The sequence below is a fragment of the Homarus americanus genome, unplaced genomic scaffold, assembly GCF_018991925.1.
Source record: "Homarus americanus isolate GMGI-L3 unplaced genomic scaffold, GMGI_Hamer_2.0 scaffold25483, whole genome shotgun sequence".
NCBI classification, from domain to species: domain Eukaryota; kingdom Metazoa; phylum Arthropoda; class Malacostraca; order Decapoda; family Nephropidae; genus Homarus; species Homarus americanus.
In genome coordinates, this window is record NW_024726235.1 from 6,091,721 (window position 1) to 6,108,844 (window position 17,124).

The 17,124-nt window shown below is 37.5% G+C and overlaps 1 protein-coding gene across 3 annotated transcripts in view; it reads left to right on the plus strand.

Moving 5' to 3' along the window:
* Positions 1-17,124, plus strand: part of LOC121865478 (CCR4-NOT transcription complex subunit 7-like) — an 88,774-nt gene that overhangs the window by 45,953 nt on the left and 25,697 nt on the right. For 2 of the 3 annotated variants that reach the window (XM_042364952.1, XM_042364950.1), the window contains exon 6: positions 3,041-3,181. In XM_042364952.1, coding sequence (XP_042220886.1) covers positions 3,041-3,181 — 141 coding nt within the window. Of the gene's footprint in view, positions 1-3,040; positions 3,182-17,124 lie in introns of those variants that run through there. The other variant, XM_042364953.1, reaches the window with a different exon arrangement.

Here is a 17,124-nt window from a genome sequence, read left to right on the forward strand (position 1 = left end):
GACTTTCGCTTTCTTTTGTTCAAAAGATGTTACCGTAATCGCTTTTCGAATGGTTTTCAGTTAAAAACTGTTGCATCACAAGTGAATTAGGATAGAATATTATTGTAATACAACAGTTTTTTAACTGAAAACCATTCGAAAAGCGATTACGGTAACATCTTTTGAACGAAAGAAAGCGAGTCATTGCTTTCGTCACTTTCCACTGTAATACATACGTCATTTCAGCAAAATATTACATTTCCATATTCTCAGAAATACATAGTAGTTTTGCTGAAACGTAATGCATTTCAATGTAAATTAGGATAACTACATGAAAACAAAAGACTTTACCTAACCTTCCGATGTTCAAGATATGTTACTCGTTTTTTTAGTAGTTTTCGGTTAAAATACTCTTATATTAGTGATATTCTATTCAAACTGTGCTTGATATAATACATTCACGGAAATGTAATATTTTTGCAACTACAATGCTGATGTCAACACAAGCGTGGTTACAGCAAGACTGACTGAGTGAGGGAGAGCTATGCGTGTGTGTGTGAGGTTGCGGGAGCGGGCGGTGTTCGGTGCCGCGCGCGAGTTGAATGGCGCGCGATTTGAATGTACTTCAATTACTTCAATGTACAGAATATTCCTCCGGCGGGGCAATCCGCGTATTTGCAAATCCGTGTATTATAAACCCGCGTATGTTAAGGGCCAACTGTAGTACCCAAGTTCACGGTTCCCAAGTACGCGTCACTCCGTTGGCATCAATTATCCACATAATTTTGGAGATCACTGTATACTTATGAAACATTTGTTAAAAATTTGATTTCACCTTATTTATGAAATTATTTAACCTTACAAATTATTTAAGGTTACTTAAAGTCATTTGGGGTTGGTGTATTGATGAGGTGCAAGCTACCTTACCACACACTTGCTCACTCATTTCAGTGAAAGTGGTTTATTGAGACGTGCTCACCACTTTTCTTACGACGTAACTTTTAATTTCACGTCCATCCCATAGCTACTACGCTTCCTTTTAGCCACTACACCACCTTGCTTTGGCTACAAAAATAGTCCACCAATGTCACCAAAGACACAGCAAAGTTGATAGTTATAGTTCTTGGAGCCTTTCAAATAATGCTTGTGGACACAGGCGACTAGTACTGAGCATGCGTAGTGTGGGTGAGAAGGATTACCTTTAAGAGAATGGGAGATGGGCGGGAATTTCAATCGCTCAAACACTTACCGGTATGCTCCCAAAGATTGACGGATTTCAGCCATGGAATCCTCTTAACTGCAGGGACTTTTTACGTGTATATCCCCAGTTATTTGACCACATAACTGTGAAACCATTTATAATGAAGACACTGGTAACGAGGATCCCCTGTTTATCTTTAATTCTTTGGCTCAATATTGCGACACAGCCAATTTATTTTTTGTGTGAAACCAACTACATTCTGCGTAAAATTGGTTGTTCTTTAACTTAAATAAAAATTGAAAGGGGGAGAAAGAAGGCATATTTTCAAGGAAGTTAAGTTATGCATTATAGTTTTCAACAAAAACAACTTGTATTTTACCCAACAAAAAATTAGTAAACACAATAAATGTTATACAGTATAGTCTGGATTTACTTGGTTTTTGTTTACGCGTTTGGTCATTTACAAGGTGCCTTGCCAGAATGAAATGTTTTAATTACGTGGTAAATTTCATCATTTATGTGGGAAGCGGCGCGGGCAGGGTGCGCACAAGGTCGCCCAGTCATCAAAACATTACCGAGTTCTTCACCCGCCACCCACCACAGCCGGCCCAAGTCAGTGATAGTGAGGATATGGTTTGACAAAAAGGCCCTGCAAGCCTCTGTGGTGGATAGTGATACAATTGATACAAGTGATACAGGTGAGGGCCAATAAGTTGCCCTCTGCCTCGGAACCAACCCCCCATCCCCGTGTGCCCAGCCATCTTTTCTACTAACGTAAGTGTTAAAAAACCTAATATTATTGATATTTCTCTTATATATTTATTGTGTGTGCATACCATCATAAAATTAAGATGTTTTTTTACTATAACGTACGTATTGTGTAGGAAAAAGTGGAGTTTGGGAGTCGGCCCAGTCTCTTATTTCAATTAATCCCATATGTTCTGTTATTTCGTTTACGCGTTTCTCGTTTTATGCAGACCCCCACGGGTTCAATTGACCGCGTAAATGCAGACTGTACTGCACAACAAAAAAGCAGAAATTTTTAAGCTTTACATTGGTGAAATAAAATTTGGATAATAATAATAATAATAATAATAATAATAATAATAATAATAATAATAATAATAATAAAGCTGATAAATTGAAGAAAAATGGAATTATGGGAATTGTTTCCCAAATTACTTACTGTACTTTTTTAGTTCAAGCCATTAATTTTATAATTTGTTTGTGTTATTCCATTGGTTATTATAAGTCTAGGTATGTTATAGTGGTTTTAGAATTTTGCTAGCATATACAGTTTGGCCTTCAATTAAAGGGCTCTAGCAAGCTATCTTTCCCATCTGGTGATGGCAGGTGAGAGCTGGATTTATCACTGGACCTTGGAATGAAAGATAGAATTATGGAAGTATAGTAGCCAAACTGTCCTACCCCCAAGTTTAGAAGTCAGCCCTCTGCTGGTACGGTTTTGAGGAATGCTGACTAGAGGTATGCTCCTGCCTGCTACTTGTCATTACGTACTGTACTCTGATCCATGAATCCATGTGATTTCAAGCAACACTTCCTACAGCCTAGATCTGGTCACGAGCAACTATTATCTATTTTAAAACTTGAGTCCCACCTCCAAGGGAGCCTCATTCAGGATGCTGGGGAGCTGAAGGAGGCTTGAGTGTAGGTGTACTGTAGTTGGAAAACTTCTATAAAATTGTCATGATTAGGTTGAGGACACGAAGTCAATGGAGACATTATTGAAATAAGAGTTGTAATTCTGCCTGTGTATTATAAACCTGGTTTGCAAATTTTTTGGCCACCCCTTGTATGTTTATATGTGATATTTAAAGATAAAAGAGTGTTGTTTTACAGTACCTGATGAAATCCTGCAAGAACCTGAAAGGAGGACTGCAGGAAGTTGCAGAACAACTAGAACTGGAGCGTGTGGGCCCTCAGCATCAAGCTGGGTCAGATTCACTTCTTACAGGTGCAGCCTTCTTCAAAATGAAAGAGGTGTGTGTGTGTAAATGATTGAAAATTTCTTATAAAAATAATTTCTCTGTGCTTTCATGTACTGCTGTAATATAGAGTTTATTCTTCACTTCATAAAAATTTCTTAATATGTCCAGTAAAATATATAATATACAGTACTGCTGCACTACCAAGTTTAGTCTATATGCCTTCTTTTTGCTGGATTGATTGTAATAAATATATTGCATGTGTGTCCAAAGTTAGTTTGATGTTTATTTGGAAAAGAAAGGCAGCTTCCTTGTGGTTGTACTTATTGGGTAATGGGCATGCTTCAGTGTTATTTTTCCATATTTCTAAACTGTGACTGAACCTCAAAAATCCATTATTGTACTGTATTTTCTGTTTTTGGTTAGAGGCTTGTTGTAATGAAATGTCTGTTGATGATTAAAGCTGGTAAATGCATGATATTTTTGTGCAGTATATTAATGCCAGGGGAGCCATATTGCTTTGGGAATGCCCTAAAGGTTGTCTCGACTGCATGTTTGTAAATACAGGTAGTAAAGGAAGAAGTTCTTATATTAAAAGTTTAAAGCTAAAGCTCTCTTCTGGTGGAACCACAGGCTTAATGTAGTCTGATTTAAGTTTGATTTGGCTCAACGTTATCATATTACAATTGAAGTGAATAACATTCTGTCATCATAATCACTGGAAATTTGAATTACTTTTTGGGGTGATAGAATTTTAAGATCATATTTTTTTTACATTTGAATTTACATTATTTCCATTTTCATCATAGGTCTGTAGGAACGTAACCCTGTGAATTGGGCTGGAACTGTTGTATTGACCTATTGAATGTTTAGGAGAATCTTATATACTTCCATAGTGTCACCTATACTAAAACTGGGAATTCCTCTGGGGGATTGCAAGTAACAAAATTAATTGAGTTTATCTTGTTTTCTTGACTGTCTAAATAGGTGTCACTAGTTGTGATAGTTTCCCACAAGCCTGAATTAATGCCCTTATCCTCCTGTATTGGTGAACCATTTCACTTGATTTTGTTATTTTTACTTTGTTCCTCAGGGATTTATAAGAACTTAATAACATTAGGTTCATTATATTCAAATGGTTCTCTGTCTAGTGTCATTAGGTATTCTTTCACTTGCACCATGAATATGTATTTTATAATATATGACATAAAGTGTATGACTTTTACATTCAAAGACTTTTATTTGTACTGTATTTTGAAACATTGAGGGACTCTTTAATTCTTTCCAGGTGGTTGTTATTGATAAAGTTGTATAGTTTTCTTTCACGTTGTGCCTTTCACAATGTTTTCTCTTTTGATTGTTGTGATTGTTAGTATGACCGTTGGGAAGCCTTTTACTATCTTAAACATATCTTGTTGGGGAAATTTACAGGACTTCACAGACTTGGTATTGGTAATCAAACCACAACTTGTGGAATTGAATGGATTGTTTAATAGAAATCCGTAAAAACTGAAAGAATATAAAATTTCTCTTAGAATATAAAATTTGATGACTTATCAGTTTCTACTTAGACAGAGTGTTGCTTTATAAATACTGTACTACTGTATTCTACATCTAAATTGATGAATATTCTTATTTCTGATACATTACCTTTACTATGCATATGAAGCTATGCAGACCACAACTACGCTAAAACCACCACAGCCAAAACCGTTGTCTTTATCCCATTGTCTTCCCACACATATTGCATTTTGTGTTCGATGCCAGGAAGCATGAAACAATACTACTGTAGTTTGTAGGGTTGAACAAATTATTTATGTAAAAGATTGTCAACCGAAAGTTCGTGGTGATGGCAGACAAGGCAAAGTTCCTCCTCGAAATTGGTCGACATTGTCAAAGACCTCACAAAACCACTAGATACAGGTGGTCACAGGCGATGATGATGACAGCGAGGAACTCATGGATTACGTGTCTGCAGTGTAGTGACTCCCACCATGTGACAGAGATAGTGATACGTGATTATTGTGCCTTACTAATCCTGTGTGTTCCCACACGACAACCACCGTGCCACACCCACCATGCACACCACCCAAAGAGTTATGTGTATGCATTTATGCCTGAATGTAATCCTGTGTGTGTGTATATATATATTATTTTACATTTGTTTGTACAGGTATCCACCACCTTACAGAAACTCAGGTTGCAGAAATTTATTTACCCATTATGAAATTTGTAAATTATGACCACGAAATTCAGGATACGGCCAATAAATTCAACCTTACGGAAATGGGTTAAATTTTAACGCTAAAATCGCGAAATAGAAAAAAAAATTCAGACATATAGTAATTTTTATGCTGTGGATTTCTTGGTGTTTGCTACCAACAAGTATGGGGACGCAGCACACCCACGCCGCTGGAATTAGTTATTTTATATCTCCCAGCATGTATGCTTGATCTCTCTTGGTGGCCATCAAGTGCAAGTGAAAGCAATGGTGCTAAAAGATCCTATAAAGGAATTTCGTTGGATGTAAAACTTGATGTTTTATGGAGTTTGATGTGGAAGAAAAAATTAGCCAGATTGCAAAACATTAGGGCTTGCTACATCTCCCAGTAATTTCCATTGTATCACCTAACCTCACGCAGCACTCATCATCGTTTGTGGTGAGTTAAATTCACGTGTTTTGTGTATTTATCATATTACAGTAATATCTCTGTTAGCCAGATTCCCTGCGAGATGTGTCATTTAGACTCGTGGAAAGTACCACACTGTCTTGTCTGTAACACACAGCTCCATTCACACCCATGTCATATAGATCGTTTTTCTTTTCTTTTTAATATATTAAATCAAACTTTTAGATAAAGTATTCAGGATTGTTTTGTTGAAAAAATGGTGTGTCTAACTTAAATAGAACTGACTTTATTAAACTCTGATATCAACATTTCTTACTTTTTATAAAAGAATGGAATTCCCATCATTATATCATATCAAAATATTTTGTTTAAGGATATCTTTTTGGAAACTTCTCATAGAGAATATGTTGAGGATCATTATGTTATCAAATTCATCTCCCTATCACAATTAGCAGATGCTTGAGTGAGGTAGGAGGAAAGTCAGCCTAAAGAAAACTGACAGTGCTACCCTCTCCCCACACTCCAAAAAGGCTCGCTTCCCACCTGCCCCAGCCTCCCTTCAACACCACCCACACACCCCGACATCACACACACACACACACACACCAATTGAAAATTTTTCCAGAATTTTTTTTTCAAATTTCAATTCCGGCTATTGGAGAGTTACCGTTAAGAGGGATTCCGGCTCACAGAGATATTTCTGTATTACTATACCTTTATTTCCAACACATGTATTACCATATCTTTACAACATGCTCTTAAAATCCGCGAGGGTTTGGGTCTCAAAATGGCCACGAATTGCCAAATCCACGAATATCATTTGCTTAACCGGGGGGGGGGGATGGGTTATATTTTTCGTATGTACGTAATTTTTATTTTTATATATATATTTATTTATTTTTATTTTGTTAACATTATTTTAAGTACAGGTACCTCGCATTTTACACTCATTTGATTTAAGCGTTTTTTGAATACAGTAGAACGTCGATTTAAAGCTATTCAATTTAAGATTATTGATATAAAGCAACACCCACAATTGGGGACAATGTTTTAATTTAAAACAAATCTTTCTCATTTTGCGCGAGTCAATCTGGTGCATCATATTTTAAAATTCGCGCCTAAAATTTCTCTGGGCACTCTACACTGTCCTAAGGCCAAAGCTGTACTGTACATGTACTCAAAATAATGTACTAAATGATTACTAAAATTTTTGTCTAGTGCAAGCTATAGCATGATTATATTCAAATTAATCACTCTCTTATAAGAATTCCAGCAATGTAAATTATGTTCTCTCCGGTCACTTCTGTGACATTTTATAAACTAAAAACAAAACCTCAATCTAAAGGACATAAATAAACAAATATATACTTCACTAGACCTTCGGCGCAACTGTCAAACATGTCACTGTCACTTCCCTCCCTCCCTCCCTCCTTCCCTCCCTTTCTCCCTCCCTCCCTGGTTTAAGTGAGAGCACTGTTTGTACCCTGTACGGTATATGATGGTTCCCCTAACCTGTACCATTTACATGTACTAAATATTCTTATGGGAAAATTATGTTTAATTTACGCGTTTTTTAATTAAGCGGTGATTTTCAAGAATGTAACCCACGCGTAAAATGAGACATGGGTGTACAGTGAACCCTCGAAGATCCTAACTAAACGGAGGGACCACCTGTTTGAAAAAGCTGATTGTCCTTATCTTCCAGCAAATGTACTAAATGTATGAAAATGATAAATAATGATGTAAAAAACATAAAAAATACAGTACCATATTTTATGGCTTATAAGATGCATGGCCATATAAGACAGCCCCCATCTTAGCATTGAGTATTTAGGAGAAATTTTTTTTGTGTGTATTTTCCTCCTGTAGCCACAGTTTTCTTAAAATAATATACAGTCTCTCCTCGACTTACGACATATTTGGCTTACGACAACCCGGACATACAATGGCCATGGTCGTATAAAATATTTTTCACAATACGTATTTTCGAGTCCCGACGTTAGTGATCGCACTGTGTACTGACATAATTTTCGTTTGTAATTCCCTTTAAAATGGCTAGCAAGCATAAAAGTGAGAGTTCTTGTGGTGCTGAGAAGAAAAAGAGACACCCATTTTAGAATTTCTATGTATTATTTTCGCCTTTTCGACTTACGACCTGGTCGTCGGGATGGAACCCCGTCGTAAGTAGAGGAGAGACTGTATACAGTACCAGTAAATGTGAGGAATAAATAAAAGTAATACCAGTAAATAAGTTACAACAAAACTACTGCATTGCCAAACCAGTAAATAAAAGCCAAATGAGAGTTTCACGCAGTTGCCATTTGCATATACTCCCTGCTTCGCCATAGCAACAAAACCAGCGAGGACGCTTTCTCCACTAATTCCCTAACAATGCTCCCCCCATCCACACGCCTCACCACCTCCCCTCCCACACTAAGCCAACTGACTTATGTGCCCTTAGGACAGTTATTTCTTTTACTTTTTTTTCACAATATAAGAATGGAGGAAACTGCAGTGGGCCTATTGGCCCATACTGGGCAGTCCCATTTACACCCAACCCCAATTGCTCATATGAGCATCCAACCTATGTTTGAAGCTATCCAGCGTATTCGAGTTAATGATGATATTTGGTAACTTGTTCTATTCATCCACTACTCTGTTACCAAACCAGTGTTTACCTATTTCGCGCCTAAATCTAAATTTGTCTAATTTAAAACCATTGTTACGAGTTCACTCCTGGTTGGATAGTTTGAGTACCTTTGTAATGTCCCCTTTGTTCAGCCCTGACTTCCATTTATACACCTCTATCATATTGCCTCTCACTCTACGTCTCTCAAGGGAGTGCAAATTAAGATGCTTTAACCTGTCTCAGTACTCAAGGTTCCTAATGCCCGGGATTAGCCTTGTCATTCTCCTCTGAATTCTTTCCAAGGATTCTATATCCATGCTGTAATAAGGTGACCAGAATTGAACTGCGTAATCCAAGTGAGGTCTCACAAGCGCAATATATAGTTTTAGGATGACCTCGCTAGTCTTGTAACTAACACTCCTTTGTATGAACCCAGTACTTTATTAGCCTTGTTTCGAGCAAATACACATTGTTTACTTGGCTTAAGGTTCCTACTTATCATTGCTCCTAAATCTCTCTCGCAGTCGGATTTCTCAATGGCATCGTTGTTCATATGGTAACTGGTTTCCCTGTTTACATCTCCTATACTGAGTACTTTACATTTGTCCATGTTGAATTTCATCTGCCATTTTTCAGACCATTCGAAAATTTTTTTTAGATTTTCCTGTAGTTTTGTGGAGTCCTCGTCAGATTTAATAACACTTCCTATTTTGGTGTCATCAGCAAATATACTTATGTTGCTGTCTATGCCGATATCTATGTCGTTTATGTATACAGTTGTACCCCACTTAACGCGGTCAATAGAACCCAGAGGGTCCCGCATTAAGTGAAATCCGCGTTAAGTGAACAACAGAACATATGGGATTAATTCCAATAGAAACCAGCCCGACCCCCAAACTCCACTTTTTGAAGACACATAACTATGTTGTAGTAAAAATAACATCTTAATTTTATGATGGTACATGCACACAATTAATACTTAAGAGAAATAGAGAAATACAGTCGCCAATTTAATGTCCATTCAAATAATGGACTCAACTCCCTCCCCCTCTTCTCACACTACACTGCTGGCTCTTCCCTCTCTGAGAAATTTTTGGGGGAAGACCACTAAATTTTAATAAATAATACCTCAAACTAAAGTTAGGATAATACAATTGACATTGCTGGATTCCTTGTAAGACCAGGAATATTTTGAATAGAAATGTCATATATTTTGCACAAAAGATAACATATTTACTCAGAGAAAACATTTTATCTAAAATTTGTATGTCTAATGCAAAATATATGATGTTTATATTCAAAATGATCACCAAATTATAAGAATTCCAGCAATGTAAATTATATTCTGGCCGGGTAAATAATTTTATGAGCAAAACAGGCAGGTGGCGGGTGGGGAATCTAAAAATAGCGTCTCGGCCGAATCACCGCCGAAAATGAAAAACAGTGAAAGTTCAGCTCTGGCGAGGCACCGCGTATATGAAAAAACGCGTTAAGTGAAACCGCGTTAGGCGGGGTAATACTGTATAATAAATAATAATGATCCAAGTACTGAGCCTTGGGAAACTCCACTAGTGACGTTGCTCCAATGGGATTTAGTGCCGTTAATGCTCACTCGCTGTTTCCTGTCCTGCAACCACGCCCTAATCCATTTAAGGATATTACCTTTGATGCCATGTGCTTCTACCTTTCTAATTAGTCTTTCGTGGGGGACTCTGTCGAAGGTTTTGCTAAAGTCGAGATATACCACATCATAATTGTGCTCCTCGTCCACCGATTCGAAAACTGATGAAAAGAATGTTAATAGATTAGTTAGACAAGAACTCCCGCTTGTGAAGCCATGCTGGGAATCATTGATCAATCGGTGCTTCTCCATGTGATTTCGAATAGAGTTTGAAATGATTGCTTCCAGTAATTTGCCTACTATTGATGTTAGACTGATTGGGCGGTAGTTAGAGGATAGTGATCTATTCCCCTTCTTGAAAATCGGTATTACATTCGCTATCCTCCAGGATTCTGGTACTACACCTGTTTTTAAGGACATGTTAAACAACTTTGCTAAGGGCATACTAAGCTTTTCCTTACATTCCTTTAATACTCTGGCAAATATCTCATCGGGACCAGGTGACTTATTAGGCTTTAGTTTGTCTACAGTGGTGCCTCGGTTAACGAGCACAATTCGTTCCAGAAGGTTGCTCGTTAACTGAAACCATTGTTTCAATGGGTTTTTGGGTAATTGGTTCCAGCTCACCGAAAATTGCCAAAAATCAACAAAAAAGGTAGTAAAGTACACTTACTTTGAGGTGTGTATGTAGAAGGCTCCTGGATGATGATGATGATGATGATGATGATGGGAATTAGAATGGGGGTGGAGGAGAAGGGAGAAGAGAAGGCATTGGGGTGGAAGAGAAGTCACCCCATGGTGCCATTTCACCCATAAAATTTCAGTTCACTAGATGTAATTCAAGAATATTTTCTTTAAATCAACTCTGCACTGCGCTATATATTATCAATATGTAAATTATATTTCAAAATGACCAATAATTTGACTGGAAACACAGAAAAATTAGCATTTATGTTGAAGAGAGTCTGAAGCAAAATGTTACCTCCACTGAAAAGACACAGAGACTGACGCCTGTATGGGGTGTTGACAGGCTGTTTGGCACGCAAAAAACTAGTTTCCCTGTACTTAAATTATGTTAAATAATTGTTAAAATGACTAAAAAATTTAATATAAGACTTTTAAAATTATTGAATAGTACACTTAAATTATGTTAAATAATTGTTAAAATGACTAAAAAATTTAATATAAGACTTTAAAAATTATTGAATAGTACAAACTTCTTGATATTTACTAAAATAATAAGGAATTTAAGCCCTAGAACTGATTACTGTATTGGCGGACTAATATGACAGCTAGTGTGCAAGCGAAAATATGTGGAGGGGTGCTTGTTAAAAACTCGTTAATCGAGGGATTGCTCGTTAACCGAAGTTAAGAATGTTATGGAAGGTAATTCGTTAACCTAGGCGCTCGTTAACCGAGGGATCGGTGTATTTGCTTACTAACATCGTTACTAGTCACTACTATCTCGCTTAATTTGTTTTCTTCACTATCTCTGAATAGAGTCGGTGCCTTGGGTATCATGTTTAAATTTTCGGTGGTGAAAACTGTTGAAAAATATTTATTCAGATTATTGCTCATTTCTCCGTCGTTATCAGTTAGCTCGCCGGTATCTGACCGTATTGGTTCAATCTTTTCTCGTGTTTTAGTTTGATACATTTGGTAGAATCCTTTGGGGTTTGTCTTCGCCTCCCTTGCTATCCTTACCTCATTATTCCTCTTGGCTTTCCTTATCTCGGTTTTAACCCTACTTGCCAATACCTTATAATAATCCCGGAGGTAAATTTCGCCACGATTTATCTCTCTACCTATAGCCTTCCTTTGGCCAATAATGTTCTTTAAATAATTATTTATCCATTTAGGGTCATTGTTGTCTGATGTGAGTTTTTTGTATGGTATGTTCTGCCTTTGTGCATTAAGTAACTCATTATTTAAATTGTCGTGGAACTCGGCAATCTCAGATCTCGTTATCAGGTCGGTGTCAACCGTCAGGTTCGCGGGTGGGGTGAGGTCGGTGTGAGTCACCCCCAGGCGTGATACCCCTTCCCTCAACTGCTTCTTCAAACTATCAAAGTTTGCCCTTCTGAAATCTGGGACTTTAGTGGAATTTTCCTTTCGTCCGCCCTGAAAATCTAACTGGAATCTCATTTCTTTGTGATCGCTGTTTGCAAGTTCGTTCCCTACCTCGACATTGCTAGTGAGGTTTTCTCTGTTCGACAGAACTAAATCGAGTATATTATTACCCCGGGTGGGTTCGGTTATATGTTGACTTAGGAAACAGTCCTGGATCGTTTCGAGAAAATCCTCTGATTCTGAGTTACCCATAAGGTCAGTCCAATCTATTTGGCCAAGGTTAAAGTCGCCTACTATACAGACTTTGTTGTGTAAGGAAGCCCTGCGCATTTCATCCCAGATAAGTCGCTCATTAACTCTATCAAGATTGGGAGGTCTATATATTACTCCTGTGATTAATTTTTCCCTACCGTCGATTAATTCTATCCAAATTGTTTCTGTATTTTGCTCAGTTTTTATTTCCTTGTTTATTTCACACTTCAGGTTATCCCTGACATAGACTGCTACTCCGCCTCCTTTCCTGGTCTGCCTGTCGGTATGGAACAATTTGTAACCTGCAATTTGGTATTCGACAGGTAACTCACGTGAGTCTAGGTTGATCCATGTTTCAGTGAATACTATTATATGGATTTTTTCGGTACATACCAAGGCCCTAATATCATCCATTTTGTTTCTCATACTTCTACTGTTCGCGTAGTAGACATTTAGGTTAGTCGTGTTCTGAGTCCTCCCTTTACCGCGTTTAGGTCTTAACTCGCTGTCTAATTTGGCTTTGTCATCATTCCTAACACTGTTTCCCGGTAACCTTTTACTTTGTTTGCCCGCTTCCACTGCGGTCTCCTCCACCCCTGTGCCCATATGTTCCCCTAGTTGTTTAAAGACTTCGATATCTTTTGAACTGCCCCCTCTAGAGACCCCACCAGGGTTGCCACCCCATCCCGAGACAGGTGCACCCCATCCCTAGCATAAAGGTCCCTTCTGTCGTAGAAGTTGTCCCAGTTGTCAATGAATGGGACTGATATTGACTTGCAATATCTGTCAAGACGGTCATTGACACCAACCGCCCTTGACAACCATTCACTGCCAACTCTCCTTCTAGGCAGGACACCACATATGATAGGGATCCCTCCCTTGGCCCTAATACGATCTATAGCTGCCTTGAACTTATCAAGAAGCTCCTCGCTCCTACACCGGCCAATATCATTGCCTCCTGCATTGAGGCAGGTAATGGGTTTGTTCCCATTACCAGACAAGATATTGTCCATCATGTCAATTACATCCGCCACCCCAGCTCCTGGCAAACACACCCTCATCCTATTTTTGTTTTTACCACAAAAAGCCCTGTCCAAGTACCTTACCTGTGAGTCACCAACAATTAAAGTTTTATACCTTCCTTGTCAGCTCTGTTCTTGACTGTACTAACTTCCAATTCGTCTATCAAGGGACTGAACGAGTTGGTACACTTAGCTGTTGATTTCATTGTTGATGTATCCTTGATGTATTTTTTCATCACCAGTTTGGTCTTCCCTCTCCTCACAACCTTCCACTCGCCTGAGTTTTCGTCAGACTCAGGCTTTCCTTGTCTCGCCTCTTCCTTCATCCTCGCCACCTCTTCCTTTAATTTCAGGTTCTCCAACGTGGCCCTCTCTAATTCTTCCTTGGCCCTCTCCAGCTTGGCCAACAAACTCGCACACCCCAGACCACACATAGCACTGGCCATATCTGATAATTATCCCTCGGGAGCTAACCCTGCCGTGACCTTTCCCCTAGTGAGGTCAGAACACAACTGGAAATTTTTTCAAGATTTTTTAAAGATGTTCAGAGTGTTTTTGGGTCACATATAGCATGAGGAATATCTCACCTTCCTGTAGCTACCTGGATATCGACAGACATTCCAGAATTAAAGAGATACAAAAGAAATAAGAACGCTCTTCAAACAAGTTCTCGGCTAGCCTTATGTGTTATTTTATCAGAACTCTAGGAAATCTATAATACTTGATGTGCTCTTTGCTTGGAATTTGAGCATTGCTGGTGCACCCGTATATTGCACAAATGATATGTACCGTATATCTCGGCCTACAAGACAGAATTTGAACAAAAAAAATCTGCCCAAAATTAGGGGGTTGTCTTAAGCACCAGAGATAAAATTCTTACCTCTTAAATATTGCGGTTTAGCATGTCAAGAGTGGTGATGGAAACATGGTAAACCACTCACAAGGTCCTACCACTAATTATTTTATACTGAAACTTACGTTTGGGAAGCTGGATTAAAATGAAGATTACCGGTATACAGTATTGAAATAATAAAAATGTATTATAAACCAGTTTAACATACCGTAAAAGAACAATATACCCCGGTAATAAACACAGCTGCTATCATCATCCCCCCCCACCCCCATTTGCCAGTGACAAGAAAGGGAAAGTGATCTTGACTGTGACCGCCTGTGGCTATTTTTAGCCGTCCTTGTGTTCGGAGGTGGTCAGTAATGCATATCTGTATATTTACTGATCTTAATACTTATCTCCTATAAATAATTAATTTAAATTGTATTTTTTTTCAAAGAATATTCAGTAAATGACTGCGTTAATTCTTGAAACTACCGACAGTGGTAAATTTAGGATGAGAATGATGAACAGAAGTCACGTCATGGATTCGGAGTTTGGTCTTTAATGATCACCATAAATTTTTCGCAAAACAAGTATATAAATTAAAGAAAATACTTGCAGTGTATTTAATGTATTACAGTATATTATAAATAAATAAATAAATACAGTAGAAGTCCAAAAATCCGGACTGCTTGGGGATTGGGTAGGTCCGGATTTTCGGATTTTCCGGATTCTCAGGCAGTACTTTTAAAGTTAAAATTTAAGGAGGAATAAAGAACAGATGAACAGGTACATTTTGATGGTTTATTCATTAGCAAATAAAGCATGCTTCATTTATCAAAACGAGCAGTTTTAAAGAAACAAAGTCAACACTAGACAAAAATGTAAACAAACTGTCTAATACCATGACGAGTCTTGAAATTCCTAAGCCATTCATCACTAAATGCGCACTCTGATTCGATGTTCATTTGCTCCTTAAAAGACTTTGCTTTGGCAATAAGTATCGGCCCAGAAATTGCCATACCTTCTGATCGTTTTAACAAAAACCATTCGCGCAACACTTTATCAAGATTTTATAATTTGGGCCAATGTAAACTTTTTCTTTCAGCAATTTTAATGTAAGGCTGAGAAGAAGCTGTGAATTCTAGAATTTTATTCTTTGCCTTTTTTATGTCATAAATTGTAGACTTTCCAATGTCGTATGTTTCCATTAGAACAGTATTGCTCACACCACGTTCTAGTTTCTTAATTATTTCAAGTTTGTCACTCAATTTCAATGTGTTCTTTCTCTTCACACATTGAAGTTTATCTACTTTAGGGGCCATTATTATGGGCCTGTACTCTGTACATGGAAAGAGTAGGACTCAAAATTACATACGTTGTCACAGTTTGATTGCTTGTTTTAAAGTGGCGATTGCGTGGTCGTTTGTTGTCGCTGTGCAACTGTGGCATTCACTCATGCACACCTACACACAAAAGATTTATAGTGCCTCAAATTTTACATTTCAGTTCAAGCTAATTACAAACTAACAAAATTAGCTACCTGTAATTTACAATTACTTATATTATTAGAATTATGTAAATTAATTTTTTAAAGCAACTCCATTCATTCACGTAACCCACAAAAGACCGCTAAATTTAAAAAGTTTGAGTTTTCGAAAAGTCCGGATTCTTGGGTGGTCCGGATTCCTGGCATCCGGATTTTTGGACTTTTACTGTAAACAAATAAATCGGCAAATCTATTTCAAGTAAATGGAAATATTTTACTCACACCAACATTAGTTTCAGTTAAATAACTGACGCTTAAGTGAGTCACTAGTGTACACCAGCCGGTAAAATTTGATGCCAATACTTGAAGTGAATTGGCATTATTTTAAATAACCAACCATAAATAAATGGAAAAAAGATCAGAGGTGAGAAACATCATATTGTATGTATGTTGTGTTGTCAAAGGAAGAGAAACAATTGAAACTCTGCAATTGTGTGTAAATGAGGCAGAAAGATAAATCAGCAACCTAAGACTTGGTCACAATTTTTGTGATGCCATATGGTAGTAGGGTTTACCCTTAGACAATACAGTACTATACATTGTGCTTCCAATATCTTCCCAGGCAGTAGAATCTCCCTGTTTGGTAGCTGCCTAAAACTTTTAGTAATATTACTTTGATACAACATGATAAATTAGACAAACAATGAAAATAAACAAACAAAAGTTATTTACCAAGACCTCTCTGAGAACAGAGGGATGGAGGGGGAGGGAAGGAGGTGGAGATAAGACGGCTATTTATAGCCTGTCTTTGTGTAGGAAGTCGACCACACTAGAAATAATTCATTTAAAATTTATATTTTTTACATAGAATATTCAGTACATAACTGTGATTATAAAATATTGTGAATATATATACAGTGACCCCTCATTTAACGAATACCTCGGTTAACGTAATTTCGATTAACGAACTGCCTTCCATAAGGATCTTCAATTCGGTTAACGAAAAAAAATTCGGTTAACGAAGTTCTTACGAACCGACCTCAACATGTTTTCGCTTGCACTGACCGGGCAACCAGCTTTAGTATCAGTCCGCCAATACATTAATCGGTTGTAGTGCTTAAATTCCTTACTATTTTAGTAAATATCAAGAAGTTTATACTATTCAATAATTTTAAAAGTTTAATAATAAATTTTTAGTCATTTTTAACAATTATTGAACATAATTGAAAAGGTAAAGTGAGCTAGTTTAATGCGCGGCATCCAGCCTCTTAACACAGCAAACAGGAGTTAGTCTCTCTCTGTTTTCACTGGAGGTAACATCTTGCTTGAGACTCTCTTCAACTAAACGCTTTTTTTCTGTGTTTCCAAGCATATTATTGGTCATTTTGAAATATATTTTACATATTGACAATATATAATGCAGTGCAGTGTTGATTTAAAGAAAATAATCTTG